The following is a 17,446-nucleotide window of genomic DNA, read 5'->3' as shown; positions in this document are numbered from 1 at the left end:
TCATCAGAGTAGCGTTGTTTCTCGTGGCTGCAACAGCGAACCCCAGTAAGCCACAATGCCCTTTCCCATACCATCGTATTTGAAATTCGAGTAATTATCTCTAGCAGGGAAACAAGACCCGTACCAAGCTGCTACAGAGATATAACATTTTCTAAGAATTATCTAAGTTACAATTTGACACTGTCCAAAGTTGGATAAAAATACGAGAGGCAAAATCAAAATTCGAGAGGCAATAATTGATGACAAACCTGCATTCCAATTTGGCGCTACAAACATGTTGATGGCGCCCTAAATTCTCCGGGGAATAATAAACATATTACCGGAGGAGGTAAAGAGAATTTGAAAGTAAGCTCTGAGCGGACTTACCTGGAGAATGGCACATCTTGTCCTTGAGTGTCCTGACTATAGTCAGCAAGCTACCGACATTGGCAGAGAACACGTGGAACCGATCTGTAGCTATCTTCCTCAGATACCTCACACTAACACGACCAACTCCTACCGTGTAAACTTCGACTCCCGCGGCGTGCAAGATCCTCGCTGGACGCACGACGTCATCACGCGATACACCAGTAGTAACTAGGACGAGGACTCTCCTACGACCACACGTGGGTTTACCTCGAAAGAGGAACCTCTTGACAAACATCAGGGCTCTAGCTGTCCTCCTCGTTCCTCCCCGTAGAAGTCTCAATCTCTTCAACTCTTGGTAGACCTGCGCGCGACTGTGAGATCGACGGAAACCGAAGATCGGTCGTTGCCTGGAAGCGAATAGAGTCAGACCTATTCTTGTTTGAGAACCCTGGACGTTAAATCGTCTGACTGTTTCTTTCACGTATTCGATAATGCGTTGAAAAGTGGCGGTGCCGGTTCGGCGAGATCCATCGATAAGGAAGCCAAGGTCGATGCGGGCTCTGCAAACTGGTGGTTAAGTGAGATTAATAAAAAAATCTACCACAATATATGTGTCTGGCTGCACAATGGCAGACAGACATGCACATACAGCAGAATGACCGACCTACTGACCGAGCCACTGACTGGCTGACCAATCAACGAACCGAGCAGCAGACAGACAGTCTCGATAGAGAGACAGAACAACAGAAAAAGAGACATATATATAGCAGCTACTACAGTGGAACCTCGATTTAACGAACCTCTATTTAACGAAGTCCTCGATATAACGAACGATATTAAATGTCCCGGCCAAAGTTACAGTAAATTGTATGGAATAGAACCTCGATATAACGAATTCTTCGATATAACGAACATAATCCGGAAGCCCAAACGCAAAATCTACCTCGACATAACGAATTACAATGTCAACTTGCGACAGAAGATAAACGCTGAACACATCAACAGTCAACAAATCCTTGTAATCCTTATGGTAAAGAGACAGCAACCTTTCAGTCAACGGCTTATTATATGTCATAGACATTGGCACTATAGTATTTCGACATCAATTAAAGGTATGGGTCGCACTTGGGAAAAGTTTTCATCTTTGCCGGCTAAAAAACCACAAAAATTAGAAACCGCAACCGGAAAGGAAAACTTTTAGACAGAAAACGGAGGGTCGCACTAGTGGGAGATAATTTTCAGGAACCAGATACTAGATACCACGTTCTTTACCTACGTGCTTTCGAAAGACTGATATTGATCGCGATCTAAACCGAAACAAGCATGCTTCCCATTGAATCACAATTTATTGACCATATGAAATAAATTTCAGTTAATCAACAACTCTTGTTTCTATTTTGAGCTATGTGCTTTGCTAATCATCCGTTCATCGACCTTGGATGGCCTCACGTGAGAATCCTGAAAACCAGCCAATCAGAGTGAACTTTAGCATCTTGATACGTGCTTGCTAAATTTCGCCAGTGTCTTTTGCTCTCACACGAAATAGACTACAGTGCGACATTTTGTCCAGAATATTTTCTATTCCCTCCCACCCACCCAAAGCACTTGCCCCCTCATAGGTCTCCGTAGTAATATAGTTTGCCTAAGGGCTTTTCCAATCATCTAGGATATTTTGTAATACAACTTAAATTGTAGGGCGACATCAGTTTGACACCTAAGTTGTAATGTACACGATTAATAAAAACTCCTGGCATAACATGTAAATCTTGAGGGTTCAAGCACCACTTTTAGTAGTATTTAATAGATGCGTTAATTGTTAAGATAAGCAGTGGGACTCTTAGAATAAGTACCTCTTTTGAGGTTTCTTTGTGTACACTTAAATTAAAATTACCAAAACGAACATTTATAACTTTTAGAGCAATTACATACCACATTTGAGGTGGTTTAGACATGTCAATCTATTGAAGGATCTTCACGATTCTCAGAGACACTTAAGTATGTTACTTATCTGAACGAACTATAGAAACTAAGTACCTCGCTTAGGTTTGCTTATGTCGATTAGAACAGTCTGCCAGTCCAGTAATACATACTTGAGATCATAATTCACAATTTATACTTTTTTATATTGTTACCGTTCTTTGCAAGTTCTGTTAAGGTTGGTCAAATAAACACGGGAATGGGGATGAAGTGCTCCTCTCGTCACACTCTTGCCCCCATAGACTCGATTTTCGGAGGCAAACTCCCTCCAATTTTACTCCCTCGAGTTAGGTTAGTGGAGGCCCACTCCCTCCAGTCAGAGAGGAGGCCCACTCCCTCCTCTCTACCCAGGAATGTTTACAGTGGCCCTGAGTGAAGGCTTACTTCCTTCTCTCCATCCACTGTCTACATCTCCTTGGGCTGTAGGTTTTGTTTTTTTGACACTCCAGGGGTTCATGGGGCTAAAATATTAACTGAGCACTCTGTCACCCACTTCCCCATTTTCAGCCACACAAAGTTGTTGTTGTCCTTATTTTAAGAGAAGCAAGGGGAGGTTGATTAAAGGAGTGCTCATAGCTATTGCGGTGGTTCTCCTTCTGTTTGTTCAGCTTAACCTACAGCAGTTTGTTGTCTTTCACTTGATGTATGAACGATGGGCAGACGAATGTTTGACGGTTTCAACAGCGGCCATGATCAAAGGAAGAAATCGACGTCGACGAAGAATAGCTCGATCACCATATTGGTAGAGTCGTGGTTTGATCTTCACTACTATGACGTAACAATACCGGAAGATTTTTTTCGTCAGCAGCTTCGAGTTACAAGAAATTCATTCAACGGCATTTTAACATCCTGGGACACCGTCTAGTAAGGCAACCCTCTAGAACTGAACTTCCCGCCCGTATCGTTTTTCATGTTACGCTGACAAGCGTTGACAGTAACCGCTGTGATTCCCAAGCACTACGGCGTCTTTGTTGTTTTGCCGCTTCGCAAAGTTTTTGCCAAAGCGGAAAACTTAAGGTCGCACTAGGCAAAGGCCCGCGATGAGAGATTTCCACCGCAAAGTAAACAAATTCTCGCAAAGATTTCCCAAGTGCGACCCATACCTTTTGCTCTATCTTCTTTGAATTCCGGAAATGTTGGGTAGTGCAACATAAAGCCCGTTTCCTTGTTTACATAGACAATTTTCTGTATAACCTCTATGTCGCAACATTTTTAAATCGCTGCTCTGAAAGTGTCGTTCTTTGTAAACAAAAGCTGCGCATCTCCTCAAAAGTGAAAATAATTGATACTGAAAGCCCCCACGCTTAATGAATTGCATCTCAAAACGCGGCACTTCTGGGTGACGAAAATTGCATTGAATTGCGTGACAGAAGTCACCTGTGTTGCAAATCAAGGATTAACTACGACTTCGATATAACGAACATTTTGGTCGTTTCCCTCAAATTCGTTATATCGAGGTTTTCGATATAACGAACACTCGATTTAACGAACAAATTTGGCCGATCCCTAGCGACTTCGTTAAATCAAGGTTCCACTTGTAGAAGGCAGGCAGGCAGACAGACAGACAGATAGACAGACCGACAGACCGACACAAACACACATATTGCAACATTTCGGACTTTCAGCTGGGCTACTCTGGCTCCATCTAAAGCAGCTACCTTACTAACACAGACGGTTCAGTGGTGCTGGCAACATAAACGAGGAATGAACTGCAACAACTGATTTACACTTACTTCTTGGAGGCGGAGTGGACGGTACGGTACGGATAGGCGGTCTCGTTGGTGTAGGTACTTGAAATAAAAACAAAAAGGTGTGATATAATGGGAATTTTTGCGTATGATATTTCATATACATTATCACTGATAAGTTATTCGTTGCCATATGTACATTTTTGTTCAGACCGACCAGTGATTTGGTTAGAACGGGACAAGTACATATGATGCTCGATGGCTTTTCTCTAAAGTTTTCGATGTGCAAAACCAAGGCCCTAGCTAAATAGTTGAAGTACTTTAATCGTTTGTGGGCTATCGCTAATACTCATAGGAAAGCCCAAATTTTAATAAACTAAGCAAAAAGGAGGATTTACAGCTTGAAGGATCACGCCGAACGATGAACTTCACAACGGCATGCAAAATTAACGCTCTCCAGTCGTGGTCTTTTGTACAACTAACTACGGACTTAGCTCGGTTGTACTGAATGAAGAATCTCGCAAACTTACCTGGCAGGAAGCACTTTTTCTTTGCCTCAAAGATCTGTTTCTTGGTCAAGGGTACGCTATAAAGCTGCAAACAGAAGAGCTTTCCCCGGAAATAGCTTCGACTTCTTCTGATAGCACCAAGTCGAATAGGATAGTTGGTGGAGAGACGTACTCTCCCTAGTCTACGCCTCGCTACCGGATGCGAGTTTACCCACAGCGTCGCGACACCAGATCGCTCGTCATAAGTGGCACCGACGTAATTCCAAGCACGGTATTTAAACCGGTTGCTCCGTAAAGGCGGAGTCCTTCGCCCATTGCGGTGCATAAAGCGAACGAATAATTGCCGCCTGCCCGTCATCCACAGATGAACACCAAATCCATTCGGATTATAATTGACAATCGGACCCCGATTCCCATCGTGGTACACCCAGATCAAGATAGTAATTGAATACCTCGCGTCCAGTCTTCCAGTGTTAGAAATTTCAACGTAGCTGGTGCGTCTTCCGAAGAATACGGTGGAGCCGTCTGTACGGCCATCAGGGCCCTGTCCGTATTTCACGCCTACAATTCGTGCGCTCGGGTTTCTACTCCGACTGATGTCTCGTCCTTGTCTCCGACGATCAAAGGGATAGACAGCCAGGGTACTTGGTAGACGCACTGAATGAAAAAAGAACAACAAGCAAACAAAACGTTAATGATTCAATCCGTACATTTAAAAAGGTTTAAAAGAAAATAGCTAACTGGCAGGTAAGTCGACTTTCATAACTTGAGACATACAAATAGAGCCATTGACATCAAAAGGATATCAACTAAACTTTTACAGTTGCACTGTCAAAACATAACTTGCCACGTATTTTACTAAGAGATAAACTTACCCCTTGGTGTTGTTGGTACTGAAAAAACAAAGACAGGAAAAATGTTTGATAAACACCAGACTAGGTAAAGTGCGATACCCCCCGCACAACACATGTTTTCATTAGTTTTTACTCTTTAATGTCGTCCCATTTCTTGCGTCTAAACGAAAATCAAGCTGGTCTGAGAGGAAGGGGATGTGGTATGGCCACACGCTGAGAAACTGAATGTAAGGTTGTACGTGTTACGCAAGTAACACAACAGTGACAAAAACTGCTTAAATATTTGAGCGAATCACATAAGACAATGTGATTAGTATTGATATGCCGATGTAATAAAAAACGCGTTCTATATAACAGAGTCAGAAAGATGTTCACAAAAAAGACCTTCCTACGATAAATTAGCTAACGTTGCTTAGAGGGAAAATGAATGCAATATCGGACCCTTACTTGGCGTAGGCAGAGGCTTCTGGCAGGCTTTGGTTTTAATATTTTGTATCACTTTTCCAAGGGATCGGAAGGAGACCGTAAACACATGACTGTTATCAGTGGCTATCTGCCTCAGCTGTGATTTCCTGTATCCTCGTCCAATTCCTAACACGAAGATCTCGCAGCCTGAAGCTCGGAGACGGCGCGCCGGCGAGCTTACACTGTCCTGGGAAACGCCATCAGTGAGCACAACAAGCACCCGTTTCCTACCAGATGCAGGTCTTCCTCTGTAAAGATAGCGTCGGGCAAATGACAGTGCCTTGCCGATGTAGGTACCACCGCGAGGATACCTCAAGTTGTCAATAGCTCTCAAGATGAGGGCTCTAGTATAGTACCGGTTGAAGTTGAAGATGGGTATAGACCGGCGCGTGTACAGGACGACACCGACATGTGTTTCTTGGCGAGATATTGGAAAGAAACTCACGAGAGACTTGACGAAGTTGAGCAGGCGCGCAAAGTTTCCTCTGCCATAACGCTCGATACTGGACGAGCCATCAATGAGAAATCCCAGATCTACGGATATCGCACAAACTAAAGAGAAAGACAGAAAAATAAATGAAAATATAAGTTAGTGAGGGACGGACATAACACAAACTAAAGAGAGACCATTTTACAGTTGTCTGCTCAATGACCCAGCCTTTGAATAGCAGCGAGGCTATATCGAGGTGACCTTGTTTTGATACACACCTCATTGCTTTCGAAGTGTAAATCAAATTATTCTTACGCTAACTAGTTTGCATTCAGATGAGAAAAGCAGAGAGGTTTGTATCAAAGCAAGGTCACCTCCAGCCTCGCTTGCTTCATGGGTCAGGTAACTGAGCACACAACTGTAAAATAGACTATTGCAAGTAATTAAGGAAATGACGTTTAATTAGAGTGTTTGGTATAACCAGGACCTGCGGTAATTTTCACCTGAGCATATTTTATAATAGATATTTTATAATATAATAGCGGCCAAAGTAGTCAACCACGTTGTGAAATAAGGAAGAAAGACTCTTTGATCCACTAATGACAAACCTGGTCGAGCGGTAGTTGGCTTTTGCGTTGGTCTTGGCGTAGGTACTGAAAATAGACGGAGGAAATAAGATTAGGTTAAGCTGCCTTATAGCTAAACGATCACCTTTCCATCCCATTCTGCCATCATGGGCCCTCCGGAAAATCTTTCATAGCATTGTAAATCCTGTCCAAAATTGTAACTCTCAATTTGGTACAGAAATCTAAGTCCATGTAATAGACTTAACTATGCAGTATATCTACTATACTTGCACGTCAGTATTAAACAAAAACCTATAAATAGCCATTTTCAAAACATAAACCCAACCAAACACATTTGGCTGACTTCTCTGTGTTAATAAGACACTTTAATCAATATTAGCCTTCGATCCAAATCAATAAGGGACTTTTACAGTGTGTTGTCTTCTAGCTGGTCACCAGGCCGTCTAATCGGGATAGCTTCTGCACTATCTTTGAAAAATCGTTGCAGTGGCAACATTAGGTTAGCTAATGTGATTAAGTTTGTTTGGTTATAACGTGAGTTTCACTACAACTGCCACTTCAGTTCATAGATTAGAGAGTCTGGCGGCGAATACTGACGAAAGAAATTTGACCGACAAACAAATTAACTTTTAATAAAAGCTGTTATTTGAAGCTCCCAGTGTAGATATAGATATTCTCTGTTGGAAGAATATCACTGTGGGGAGGTCAAGTAGAGTTATTATGCTTGAATCTCGTTAAAATCTCGTTTAAAGTCTCATCTCCTATTCCTTCGTTGCTAATTTTAAAAGGAGCAGACAACCTCTTCAGTATCTTTTACGTACCTGTTCTGAAGCACTGCCTCTGCCTGGCAACAATCTGTGCTCGCGTTAAGGCCCTGTTATATATCTGCAAACACGCAATACGCCCACGAAACACGCGACGGTCCCCAGGCCTCTGACCCACAACGACAGGATAGTTAGTAGCGAGCCCCAGAGTGAATTTTCCGACATTCCTTTGAGATACAGGGTTCCCATTGATCCAAAGAGTTGCAAGACCTGTGCGATGGTCGTAAGTAGCAGTGATGTAGTTCCAAGTGTACCGCTTTAGGCTTCGGGTTGTCAGCGGTTTCACATTACGACGCGAGCCTCGCCTCGGCATCAACCGGAAGTAGAGTTCGTTGGGATGGGTCAGCCACAAATGGAGGCCCCATCCCTTGGGATTGTAGTGTACTATGGGTCCAGGTTTCTCCGGGTAGATCCAGGCAATGATCGTTATAGAGTACCGTGTGTCTAGACACCCGTCGTTTGGAATCAAAGCATAGCTTCCTCTTCTTCTTCTCCCTCTTGTTCTTCGTAGCCCTGGGAAATAGTAAGCTCCCTGTGGATGTCCGTCCGGGCCTTGAATGAATGAGAGCCCCTTTATCTTTGCCGTCGGGTTCCTGTACTTGCTAGCGTCACGTCCGCTTGAGGCACTCGTGAATGGGTAAAGAGCCACAGCTCCACTTGATACGATTACTATACAATGAGAAGAATCCCAAATAAGTATGCCTCTTGCACTGGTATTAGTATAGGTAATCGTATGAATGGGAGTGCATATTAAGGATTTACACTAAGAGTTTACCAAGATCTATCATGATAACAACGTTAAACTCGCTAACCTGTTGAACTGCAAATCTTGTCTTGGATTATTCTACTAAGTGACACCAGTTGTCTTGTATGGACTCTAAACACCTGTTTACACACAGTAGCAATACGCTGCAGTGATTTCCTCCTCACCGTACCCAGACCAATCGCATAAATTTCAACACCGGATGAAAACAAGCGTCCTGCCGGCATTTTTACGGCATCGCGCGACTCTCCTGTTGTCAAAACAATGAGGACCCTTCTGCGTCCGCAACGAGGTCTGCTTCTAAACAGATACCGCTCTGTGTAACTCAGAGCTTTTCCTAGGTATCTACCCCCGTGACCGTTCAATTGGATCTGGTCTATTAGTCTGCCAGTTCGTACTGGATTGTAAGTTCTCCCAAAGCGCAAGATCAGCCTGACTCTAGAGGTGAACTGTACGATGCCGATTCTCGTTTTGGAGACGGATACTTCAAAACGCCTGATTGTGTCCTTGATGAATCGCAGGATCGCGCGGGAACCGTATCTGCTGCGGGATGCGTCAACGAGGAAGCCAAGATCGATTCGCTGCCTACAAACTAAACATTTTATGGGAAAGAAAGTAAGGTTACGGCTTTCACAGTGAATATACTTTTTAGCTCTTTAACATTCGTGAGAAGTTGCATAAAATGATGTAGACACCAACGGTAGGGCAGTCAGAAAAACAAAGTCTTATCAAAATCCGTCAGTTTCGTTTAGCATGGCCTGTGCTTTACAGCAACTGAATGCCTCGTACTAGGAATAATTAGTTGTTGTTCTTAGTCTTTCCTAACGATCTTTTGTAACACGCTACTTTTTGGCTTTCGACCGAATGATGTTAATAAATTACTCTCACTAAGATAAATACAAAGTCAGCCTTACCACGTGGGGCTGGTGTTGGACTAGGTTTGGGAGGAACAGTAGGAGGTGGAACTGCAAAAGAAAATCATATATGACAACCCTTACCTCGGCTTAGGTGTTTGCTAAACTTAACAAGTTGCTTGAAGTCCAAATGTATATAGTAGTCCAGGGGCCCGTTTCTCGAAAGCCCCGGAAACCTTTCGGGCCCGTAGAACCATTTGTAGTTCATCTGTGTCTACAAACGGAGAAGTGTATACGCCTGAAACTTCTTCTATGAAGGGAGCCTCTGTTCATATTAAGAATACGTGAACAAAACAGCTTTGTAATCGTAAGGTTCGTTCCGGTCCCGAAAAGTTTCCGGGGCTTTCTAGAAACGGGCCCCAGGGCCCGGTAGTTCGAAAGGTGGGTAACGCTATCCACTGGATAAATCACTATCCATGGTTTGTTTTGTGAACACTTATCCGCTGGATAGAGATTTACTCGGTGGATTGTGTCATCCAGCCTCCTAGAAACCGAGGTCAGATGGTAAATTCAAACATACTAGTCTCAGTATAATTCTTGAAATCACCTTTCTTCGTCACGTAGTATAATTCTCATGCAGTGAAAAAATGGTTATTTTCCTTTTTTCTTTCTTTTTTTCCAGTTTTTGATCTTAGTACAAAGTAAGTACAAAAGTCTTTTGTTGTTGTTATAAAGGCGAATGGGGCGGAGTTGAATTCTTCATAGCCGTTACTTGGGTCGCCACACAACGGTTTCCTTGTTCTCTACTTAGTGGAGAGGAGCGTTACCTTCGTCACGTAACGTGAGGGTTAAATAAAGGCTGCGAAGGAGATAAATTAAGGAAAACGAAACTACTTAAGCCCTCTTTCCCTAATCGGGTATAGTTTACTGCAATTATAAACAGAACACAGCAAACGCAAACCTGGTAGAAAGCACCTCCTCTTGGCCCGGAAAATCTGTTTCTTCTTAAGCGCACGGCTGTAGACCTGCGCACAAAAGAGTCTTCCATGGAAGTAACGCCTGTCGCCAATCCGAGCGCCAAGCCTCACGGGATAGTTGGTGGATAACTGTATGCGGCCGATTCTTCTATATGCAACTGGTATCGAGTTAATGTACAGGGTGGCAATGCGAGTCCTTCGGTCGTAGGTTGCACCCACATAGTTCCAAGCCTTGTATTTCATACGTCCACTTGTAATCGGCCTCGTAAAACGCCGCGACCGTGTCACAAAGCGCGCGAAAAGTTGGCGCCGACCTGTCATCCATAAGTGGACGCCGAAGCCTCGTGGATTGTAATTAAAGATAGGCCCTGATACGCCTTCATGGAACACCCAAATAAGGATGGTTATTGAGTATCTAACGTCCAATTTTCCAGTGTTAGGAATTTCAACGTAGCTGTTTCGTCGCCCATAGAACCGTAAAGATCCGTCCCGGCGACCATCTGGGCCTTGGGCAGTACCCACACCCATGAGAGAAGCTGATGGGGCCTTAGTTCGGCTGATGTCTCTTCCACGTCTCAAACCGTCTAATGCGTACACGAGTAAGGATTGTGGTATAACAACTGCAACAGATATTACCATGTAAGCTATATTTTGTATAGTCGCATTTATAAAAAATTCTCGAACGTGATCGGTTCTCCGCGAGCTCATTTGTCACGTAATCGGTGCGCAATCACATGGGTGTCCAATTATAGGTATCCAATTACAACTGTTTGTAACTGGATATCTGTAATTGGATACCTACACTATTGGCACGACAATTACGTGCACTTCAATAGCTTCCTTCTTAATGTTGCCTACAGTTTTTAAAGCTTACGGAAAACACTATTTTTTGGCTCAAAAGAAGTTCTTAAAATACTATTTTGACAATCTCAAAATTTGTTATTGCTACGATTAATTAGTAATTGGACCTCGTGTCGTACAATTCAGGGAGTAATCATGCTCGTAATTTCAAATCGGCCTTGTAGTGCGCCCTCTTCCGATCTTCCGGTTATTCCCTGAATTGTACTCCACCCGGTCTACTATTTATTACTTACAATTATTTTCAAATAATAATAAGTTAACGATTGTACCTTCAGAAGTATCGTCAGAAGCTTATCACCTCGTCGAGTGATAAGCTTCTGGTACCATATCATCGTGTTTAACTTTATAAGGACAGTTCCAATGATCAAGATAATAAAACAACGTTCCTATACTCTCAGTATACCAAGCAAGAAGTCGAGAACGAAAACATATAGACTTACTTCTAGTTGGCGTAGGTATAATTGGTCCAACTAAAAAAGAAGAAAATAAAATAAATACTCTATTTGGACACGTGTGTAGCAGCAGTTCAACGCATTTTAAATGCAATAACTGCATACTTAAGTTTTTATTCACTAAATTTGCCCTTGTTCAAAGTTGTACTGAAGGTCGCTATAACAAATGCGAAGGGAGGTGGAAATAGGAGCACATTAAAACCTACAAAACAAACCCACGCAGAATTATGCGTTTTCACCGTTACGATCTGTAATTATAGGTCACTTTGAAAACGAGTGATGAACTGGTCCGACCAAATCGGCGCAAGTGTTTAGAGGATTATTTGGGGAAAATAATAAAGAAATATCGTGAGACGTATCCCTAAGAGGAACATTGAATATGATGGTGACTTAAAGTCAAGGTGCAGGTAAGGCTATAGAAGATATCGTAATCAGTAGCTATAATTTATAAAACTATCTATAAAACTAAACTGAGTTAAAGCTAGAACTTTGGGCCGTTTCTTCAGTAGCCATCCTCACCCTTTAACTACTAAGGTGCAACAGAATTAACACTATCTTTCCGTTGATAACTTTTCGCAGAATAGTTTAAACAACCCCACGATAAGGACATGTACCAACCTGTAGGGGTGATAAGTTGACATATTTTTGACCGTATCGCCTTGGACAATGCGGCCAGTCCTCTGAATGATACAACAGAAACGTGATTCCTATCTGTAGCAATCCGCAGTAGTTGACGCCTTTTGAGCGCTTTTCCGATACCAACCGTAAAAATCTCCACCTGTTTAGCTCTCAACAGTGAAGCCTGCCTGGCAACGCGATCCTGTGATATGCCGTCTGTAAGTATGATTAGAATACGCTTGCGATTACGGCGTCTGCGTCCTCTAAATAGGTATCTCCTGGTGAAGGCTAGCGCCTTGCCGATGTACGTTCTACCCCGCGGGTACCGGATGCTGTCGATAGCTTGCTGTATATGCGTGACAGTGTTCAGCTGGCCAAACCTAAACAGTGGAATGGGACTCGTGGAGAAGAGAACTGCGCCAACGCGTGACTGAGTTCTTGAAATAGGTAGCGTGACGACAATGGACTTGATGAAGTTAAGCATCAGCTTGAAGTTACCACGACCATGGTATTCAATGCTTCCAGAGCCATCGATCAGGAATCCTACGTCTACAAAGGTTTTGCAGGCTGAGAAAGAAGAGTATAAAAGTTATTTAGAAACTATGGGATCCACCTTTAAGTAAGAAGGGTGGGTTCGATCAATGAAGGACAGGATGAGCGAAAACTTTTGAGTAATTTCTACCTTCCCCCTACATAGTTCCAATAAATTCAAGTACATCGCTCAGAGGAAAGAAGAACCTGATCATACCATATAAATGGACCTGACTTAGAAACTAAATACTACAAACGCACATCACATAAAACAAATGCATGTATGGAATAGATAAGGAGAATTTTGAGTTTCACCTAAATGTTTAAAGTAACAAAAGAATATCCATACCTGGTGGTGGAGGTGTTGGGGGTGGGTGTCCTAACGAAATAAAAGGAATACAAAGATTTTAAACTTCTGTCTATATACCTCCCAGCGCGATCAACAAAGTTTTCGAAGCTATGGAATTCCTCTAAGTCAGTGTTGGGCTTCCCCGTTGGACAACAGATATTGTCTATAAAGCCATACAATGGGGTGACGATCATCACGTCAAACAAACGCACTCGGCAGTTATGTAATCTTGGACGGTGAATGATTAGTGATTAGAGAAAAAATGTCCTATTAGTATTGTTTCGGCCTCTTGGGCGACATTACACGGGTCGCGCCGGGACGGCCATATTAACAAAGAAATATAATATAGTCAATATTCACAAGATAAGAAACACTTGGTCATTCTTACGTTTGAAACATCTCTTGGCAGCGTTGATGATCTGCTTCCGGTTCAACGCCACACTGTAGACCTGAACACAAGACACCCTGCCGCGGAAATAGCGTCGATCACCAATCTTCGCGCCCATTCGCACGGGACGATTCGTTGCTAGGCGAATACGCCCGATGTTGGTCCGAACCACTGGGCGATTATTCACCCATAGAGTCGCCATTCCCGTGTTTCCATCGTACGTTGCACCGATGTAATTCCACGCCTTGTATCGAACGTTGTTGCCATGGGTGACGAGAGGCGTGGTGAAGCGACCGTTCCGTTTCACAAACCGTGCGAAGAACTGCCGTGGTTTCGTCATCCACAGGTGAACGCCCCATTGAGGACCGGGGTTGTAATTAAATATTGGTCCCGCTTGCCCCAAGTGCAGGATCCAAGCCAGAACGGTTATCGAACGACTTGTGTCAAGCTTCCCAGTGTTCGAGATCTCGATGTAGCTGTTTGCGTTCCCGAAGAACTCTGTAGCCGTGTTCGGCCATCCGTCGGGGCCTGGACCTGTTCTTACACCAACGAGTCTGCCAGTTGGGTTGCGGTTTTTGCTGATGTCACGGCCTTGATATTGTTCATCGAGTGGGTATATAGCAACAATACGTGGGAGGCCTATAATATCAAAATTTAGAAAAATATATCTACAGGTCGGCAGAATTACCCCAAAAACTTTATGGATGATAGATGGACACTCATTTGCATATCATCGCATAATCTGATCGACCACAATAACCCGTAGCTTGCTTATGCAATCCACGGGTTAAAAACGAAAGAAATAGTGAATTACAGCATGGGAGTGAAAGTTGAGTGATGTTATTGAATGCTTTTAATTCTGGAGGTTATTTAACAACTAGAACATTTCAAAACGTAAGAAAGAACACCGTGTGATAACAGGCCAATTCCGAATTACCTCAAGACTCTTTCTCAAAGCGAGTCTTGATGTCCCTTTCATATCAAAATTAGATTTCATTCACATGCAAACTGAACCCATTTTCATATGAATGATTGTGCACCAGGCCTCGCTCTGATAGAGAGGCTTAAGGCAACTCGGAAATGGGCTATTTCTCAAATGAAAATCCACTATCTCAACGAGAAATAAAGCATGGAACACGCAAAACACTACACTCTGAATTTGCCAACAGGATACATAAATGCAACATATACACTTTCTACAATTAGCATTTTTCCTTTATTTTCTACTTTCTAATTAAACCTTACTTGGCGTTGGCTTTGGTGTCACAGGCCCTAAAAACCAGAGAAATAAAAGTATTGTTAAAATATATTACCAAAACTGCTAAAACCAACATGTATGTAACTAGCTGAAGCCATATATAGGCCTACTACAAGTGCTCCTTCAAAATTATTTGGTTAGCTAGATAATAAGCGAGCAGAGGTGTAGCAAATAGTTTCAGAATAAATTTTCATAACTGAGCGACCACCAGGAAAAACGAGAATCAACATTGATACTTTTAAATCATTCTTCTTGTTCTTGGGCGAACGAACAAAAACAATTCAAGTTAACTTTTATCAACTTACTTGCACGGAAGCAAAATCTCTTAAGTTTCCTGATCTGGTAGGAATTCAGTGCGAGGTTGTAAATATGAAGGCATGAGATACGACCTCGGAAATGCCGGGGATCTCCGGGCCTCCGTCCCGAAATCGCCGGGTAATTAGTTGCTAACCGAACCCTTCCGATATTCCTCTGGGTTATGGGAATTGAATCCAGCCACATCGTGGCAAGACCAGTGTGGTAATCATAAGTAGCAGCTATATAATTCCACACTCGAGATCGTATCCTCCTGGAAATTCTCCTGGTTATCTTTCGATCGCGACTGACAAACTCCGCGCGGATAACCTTGCGGCTGATCATTCGCAGGTTGACGCCGATGCCCCGCGGCATGTAATGAAAGATCGGTCCTGCACTTTCCGGCCACAGCCATAGTAGGATAGTTATGGAACGCTGTGTATCCAGGCGACCAGTATTTGGGAAGTATATGAAACTGTTAGCAAATCCTTGGAGCTGGTAGGATCCCGCCGGGAGCCCATCTGGTCCGTTCTTGGACACAACGTTGACAAGTTTGGCGCTTGGGTTTTTAAAGGGTCCAATGTCCTTTCCGCGTTCCATACCATTGAGCGGATAGATGGCCATTGCCGGAGGTGGAACTGTTGGGAAGAACGAAACACGCGGTCAGATATCAGGTGGAACACTAGAGGCTACCTAAAGGACAAGTATCATCTTATAAACCACGCGCATGGACAGAGGTCTAAACATTACGGATAGAGCGTAGCGAGGTTGGTACAAACGCTTAAAAATTTTTGATTGAAAACTCTGAAACGCTGAAACTCTACTCAATGATAAAGTATTCTAATTGGCTGATTTTAGTCGGCCTGAGGAGCTGTAACAGTGATAAAGTAGAGTACAAACGACAGTTCATTTTTAATAGCGTCTGTTGGCTTCTTCATTCTTTCAAGTTCTGTTGACTCTTCCACCATGTGGCGTCGCCAAAGCTCAAGGGGAACTGACAATCGTTCGGGAAAGCTGAAATTCGAGTTCGAGAAAACCTCTAGGAGGTTACCGAACACCCGTTTCCAAAAATAACAAACAAACAAACAAACAACTAATATTTCTTACCTAACTTTTGTGTTGGCTTAGATGTAACATATGGAGTAGGTGCTGTAAGAATACAAACCCAGAACAACAATCATCAACTTGCAATACTGAAATTTAAATCACAAAATTCCCTCACCGGCAGTGAGGGCCATATAAAGACACAAATGTTTAATCTCTCAGTCGTGTAGTCTTCCTGCCTTCCTCTTCTAAGTACAAATGAACCGCTGGCGGAGAATGCTTAAAAATATGAATTCTCCCAACTTTCTCTTGAGTCTGCCTGAATTTTTTTAACTTTTAGAATCTGAGGCCACTTAGCTTAGGGAGACTTTTCTGACCTTTTAGCGGTCATTTTGGTACATATTCATATTTACGTTAGCATTAGCTATAAGAATAAGTCTCTCTCACAAAGGAAGTTAACGTTCAATCGAAAGCACATATCCAAAGATGGCAACACAAACGAAAATGCCAAACTTACCCTTCGTTGTTGGTTTTGTTCTTGGAGTAGCCGCACATATCTTAGCCACCAATTTTGACAGAAGATTTCTTAGTCCCAGCCTTACTCCCGAGAACACGTGGAAGCGATCGGTCGCTATGGCAGATAACGAGGTCATCCTGACCCCTCCACCCATTTCAACCGCAAAGATCTCAATCCCGGCTTGTCTTAGCATCTCTGCAGGTCTTCTGATGCGATCTGACGACCGACTACCCATGACGACCACGAGGACTCTGGCGCGCGTAGATGACCGCCGTCCGGTAAACAGGTATCTCCCGGCAAAGCGTAGCGCCCGTCCGGTGTAGGAGCGTCCACGAGGAAATCTTATCTTTCTGATGACTTTCAATAAGTCGTATCGGCGCGAGTAGCTGGCAAAGTTGGAGACCGGTATGGGACTGGTTGAATATGTGATGATACCCACGCGGGTGTAGATTCTGGAGACGTCGAAATATCGGATGAGTTGGCGCACAAGAGCGAGGATCTGGCTAAATCTGTATCGACTGCCACTGCCGTCAATAAGGAGACCAAGATCGATGCGAGCTCTGCAGACTGGAACAAATTGAAATTATAACCCTATTCACTTCTCGTAGGAATGTTAAGCTACAAGCACCAGAAGTCAACAGTTTCCATGCGTAGGGTGTCTTCAATCATGTGTATAAGTGAACACCGACAATTTGTTGGTTGTAAGCTAGCAAATACTCGGGGAGAAGGAAGTGTTAACCTACACTACCGTTCAAATCAAAGGGAAGAGAAAATAATCCTGTTCACTTCAATCCACAAAAACTGGGTTAGACGGCGTAATTAAAAAGATCATTCTTATACATCGCCTACCAGTTGAGG

The 17,446-nt window shown here is 43.2% G+C and overlaps 1 protein-coding gene across 1 annotated transcript in view; it reads right to left on the bottom strand.

Annotated features, from left to right (window-relative positions):
• Nucleotides 1–17,446, bottom strand: part of LOC145463807 (uncharacterized) — a 114,657-nt gene that overhangs the window by 87,203 nt on the left and 10,008 nt on the right. The window contains 18 exon segments of the mRNA XM_081447603.1: nucleotides 367–915; nucleotides 4,059–4,115; nucleotides 4,544–5,206; nucleotides 5,398–5,415; nucleotides 5,800–6,393; nucleotides 6,880–6,924; nucleotides 7,680–8,351; nucleotides 8,495–9,037; nucleotides 9,360–9,410; nucleotides 10,261–10,896; nucleotides 11,578–11,607; nucleotides 12,208–12,774; nucleotides 13,088–13,117; nucleotides 13,476–14,114; nucleotides 14,721–14,747; nucleotides 15,039–15,665; nucleotides 16,135–16,176; nucleotides 16,589–17,155. Of these exon segments, the coding sequence (XP_081303729.1) occupies nucleotides 367–915; nucleotides 4,059–4,115; nucleotides 4,544–5,206; nucleotides 5,398–5,415; nucleotides 5,800–6,393; nucleotides 6,880–6,924; nucleotides 7,680–8,351; nucleotides 8,495–9,037; nucleotides 9,360–9,410; nucleotides 10,261–10,896; nucleotides 11,578–11,607; nucleotides 12,208–12,774; nucleotides 13,088–13,117; nucleotides 13,476–14,114; nucleotides 14,721–14,747; nucleotides 15,039–15,665; nucleotides 16,135–16,176; nucleotides 16,589–17,155 (6,357 nt within the window).

The sequence above is a fragment of the Orbicella franksi genome, chromosome 12 (assembly GCF_964199315.1).
Source record: "Orbicella franksi chromosome 12, jaOrbFran1.1, whole genome shotgun sequence".
Lineage (NCBI taxonomy): Eukaryota > Metazoa > Cnidaria > Anthozoa > Scleractinia > Merulinidae > Orbicella > Orbicella franksi.
This window is presented reverse-complemented; position numbering and strand designations above follow the sequence as displayed.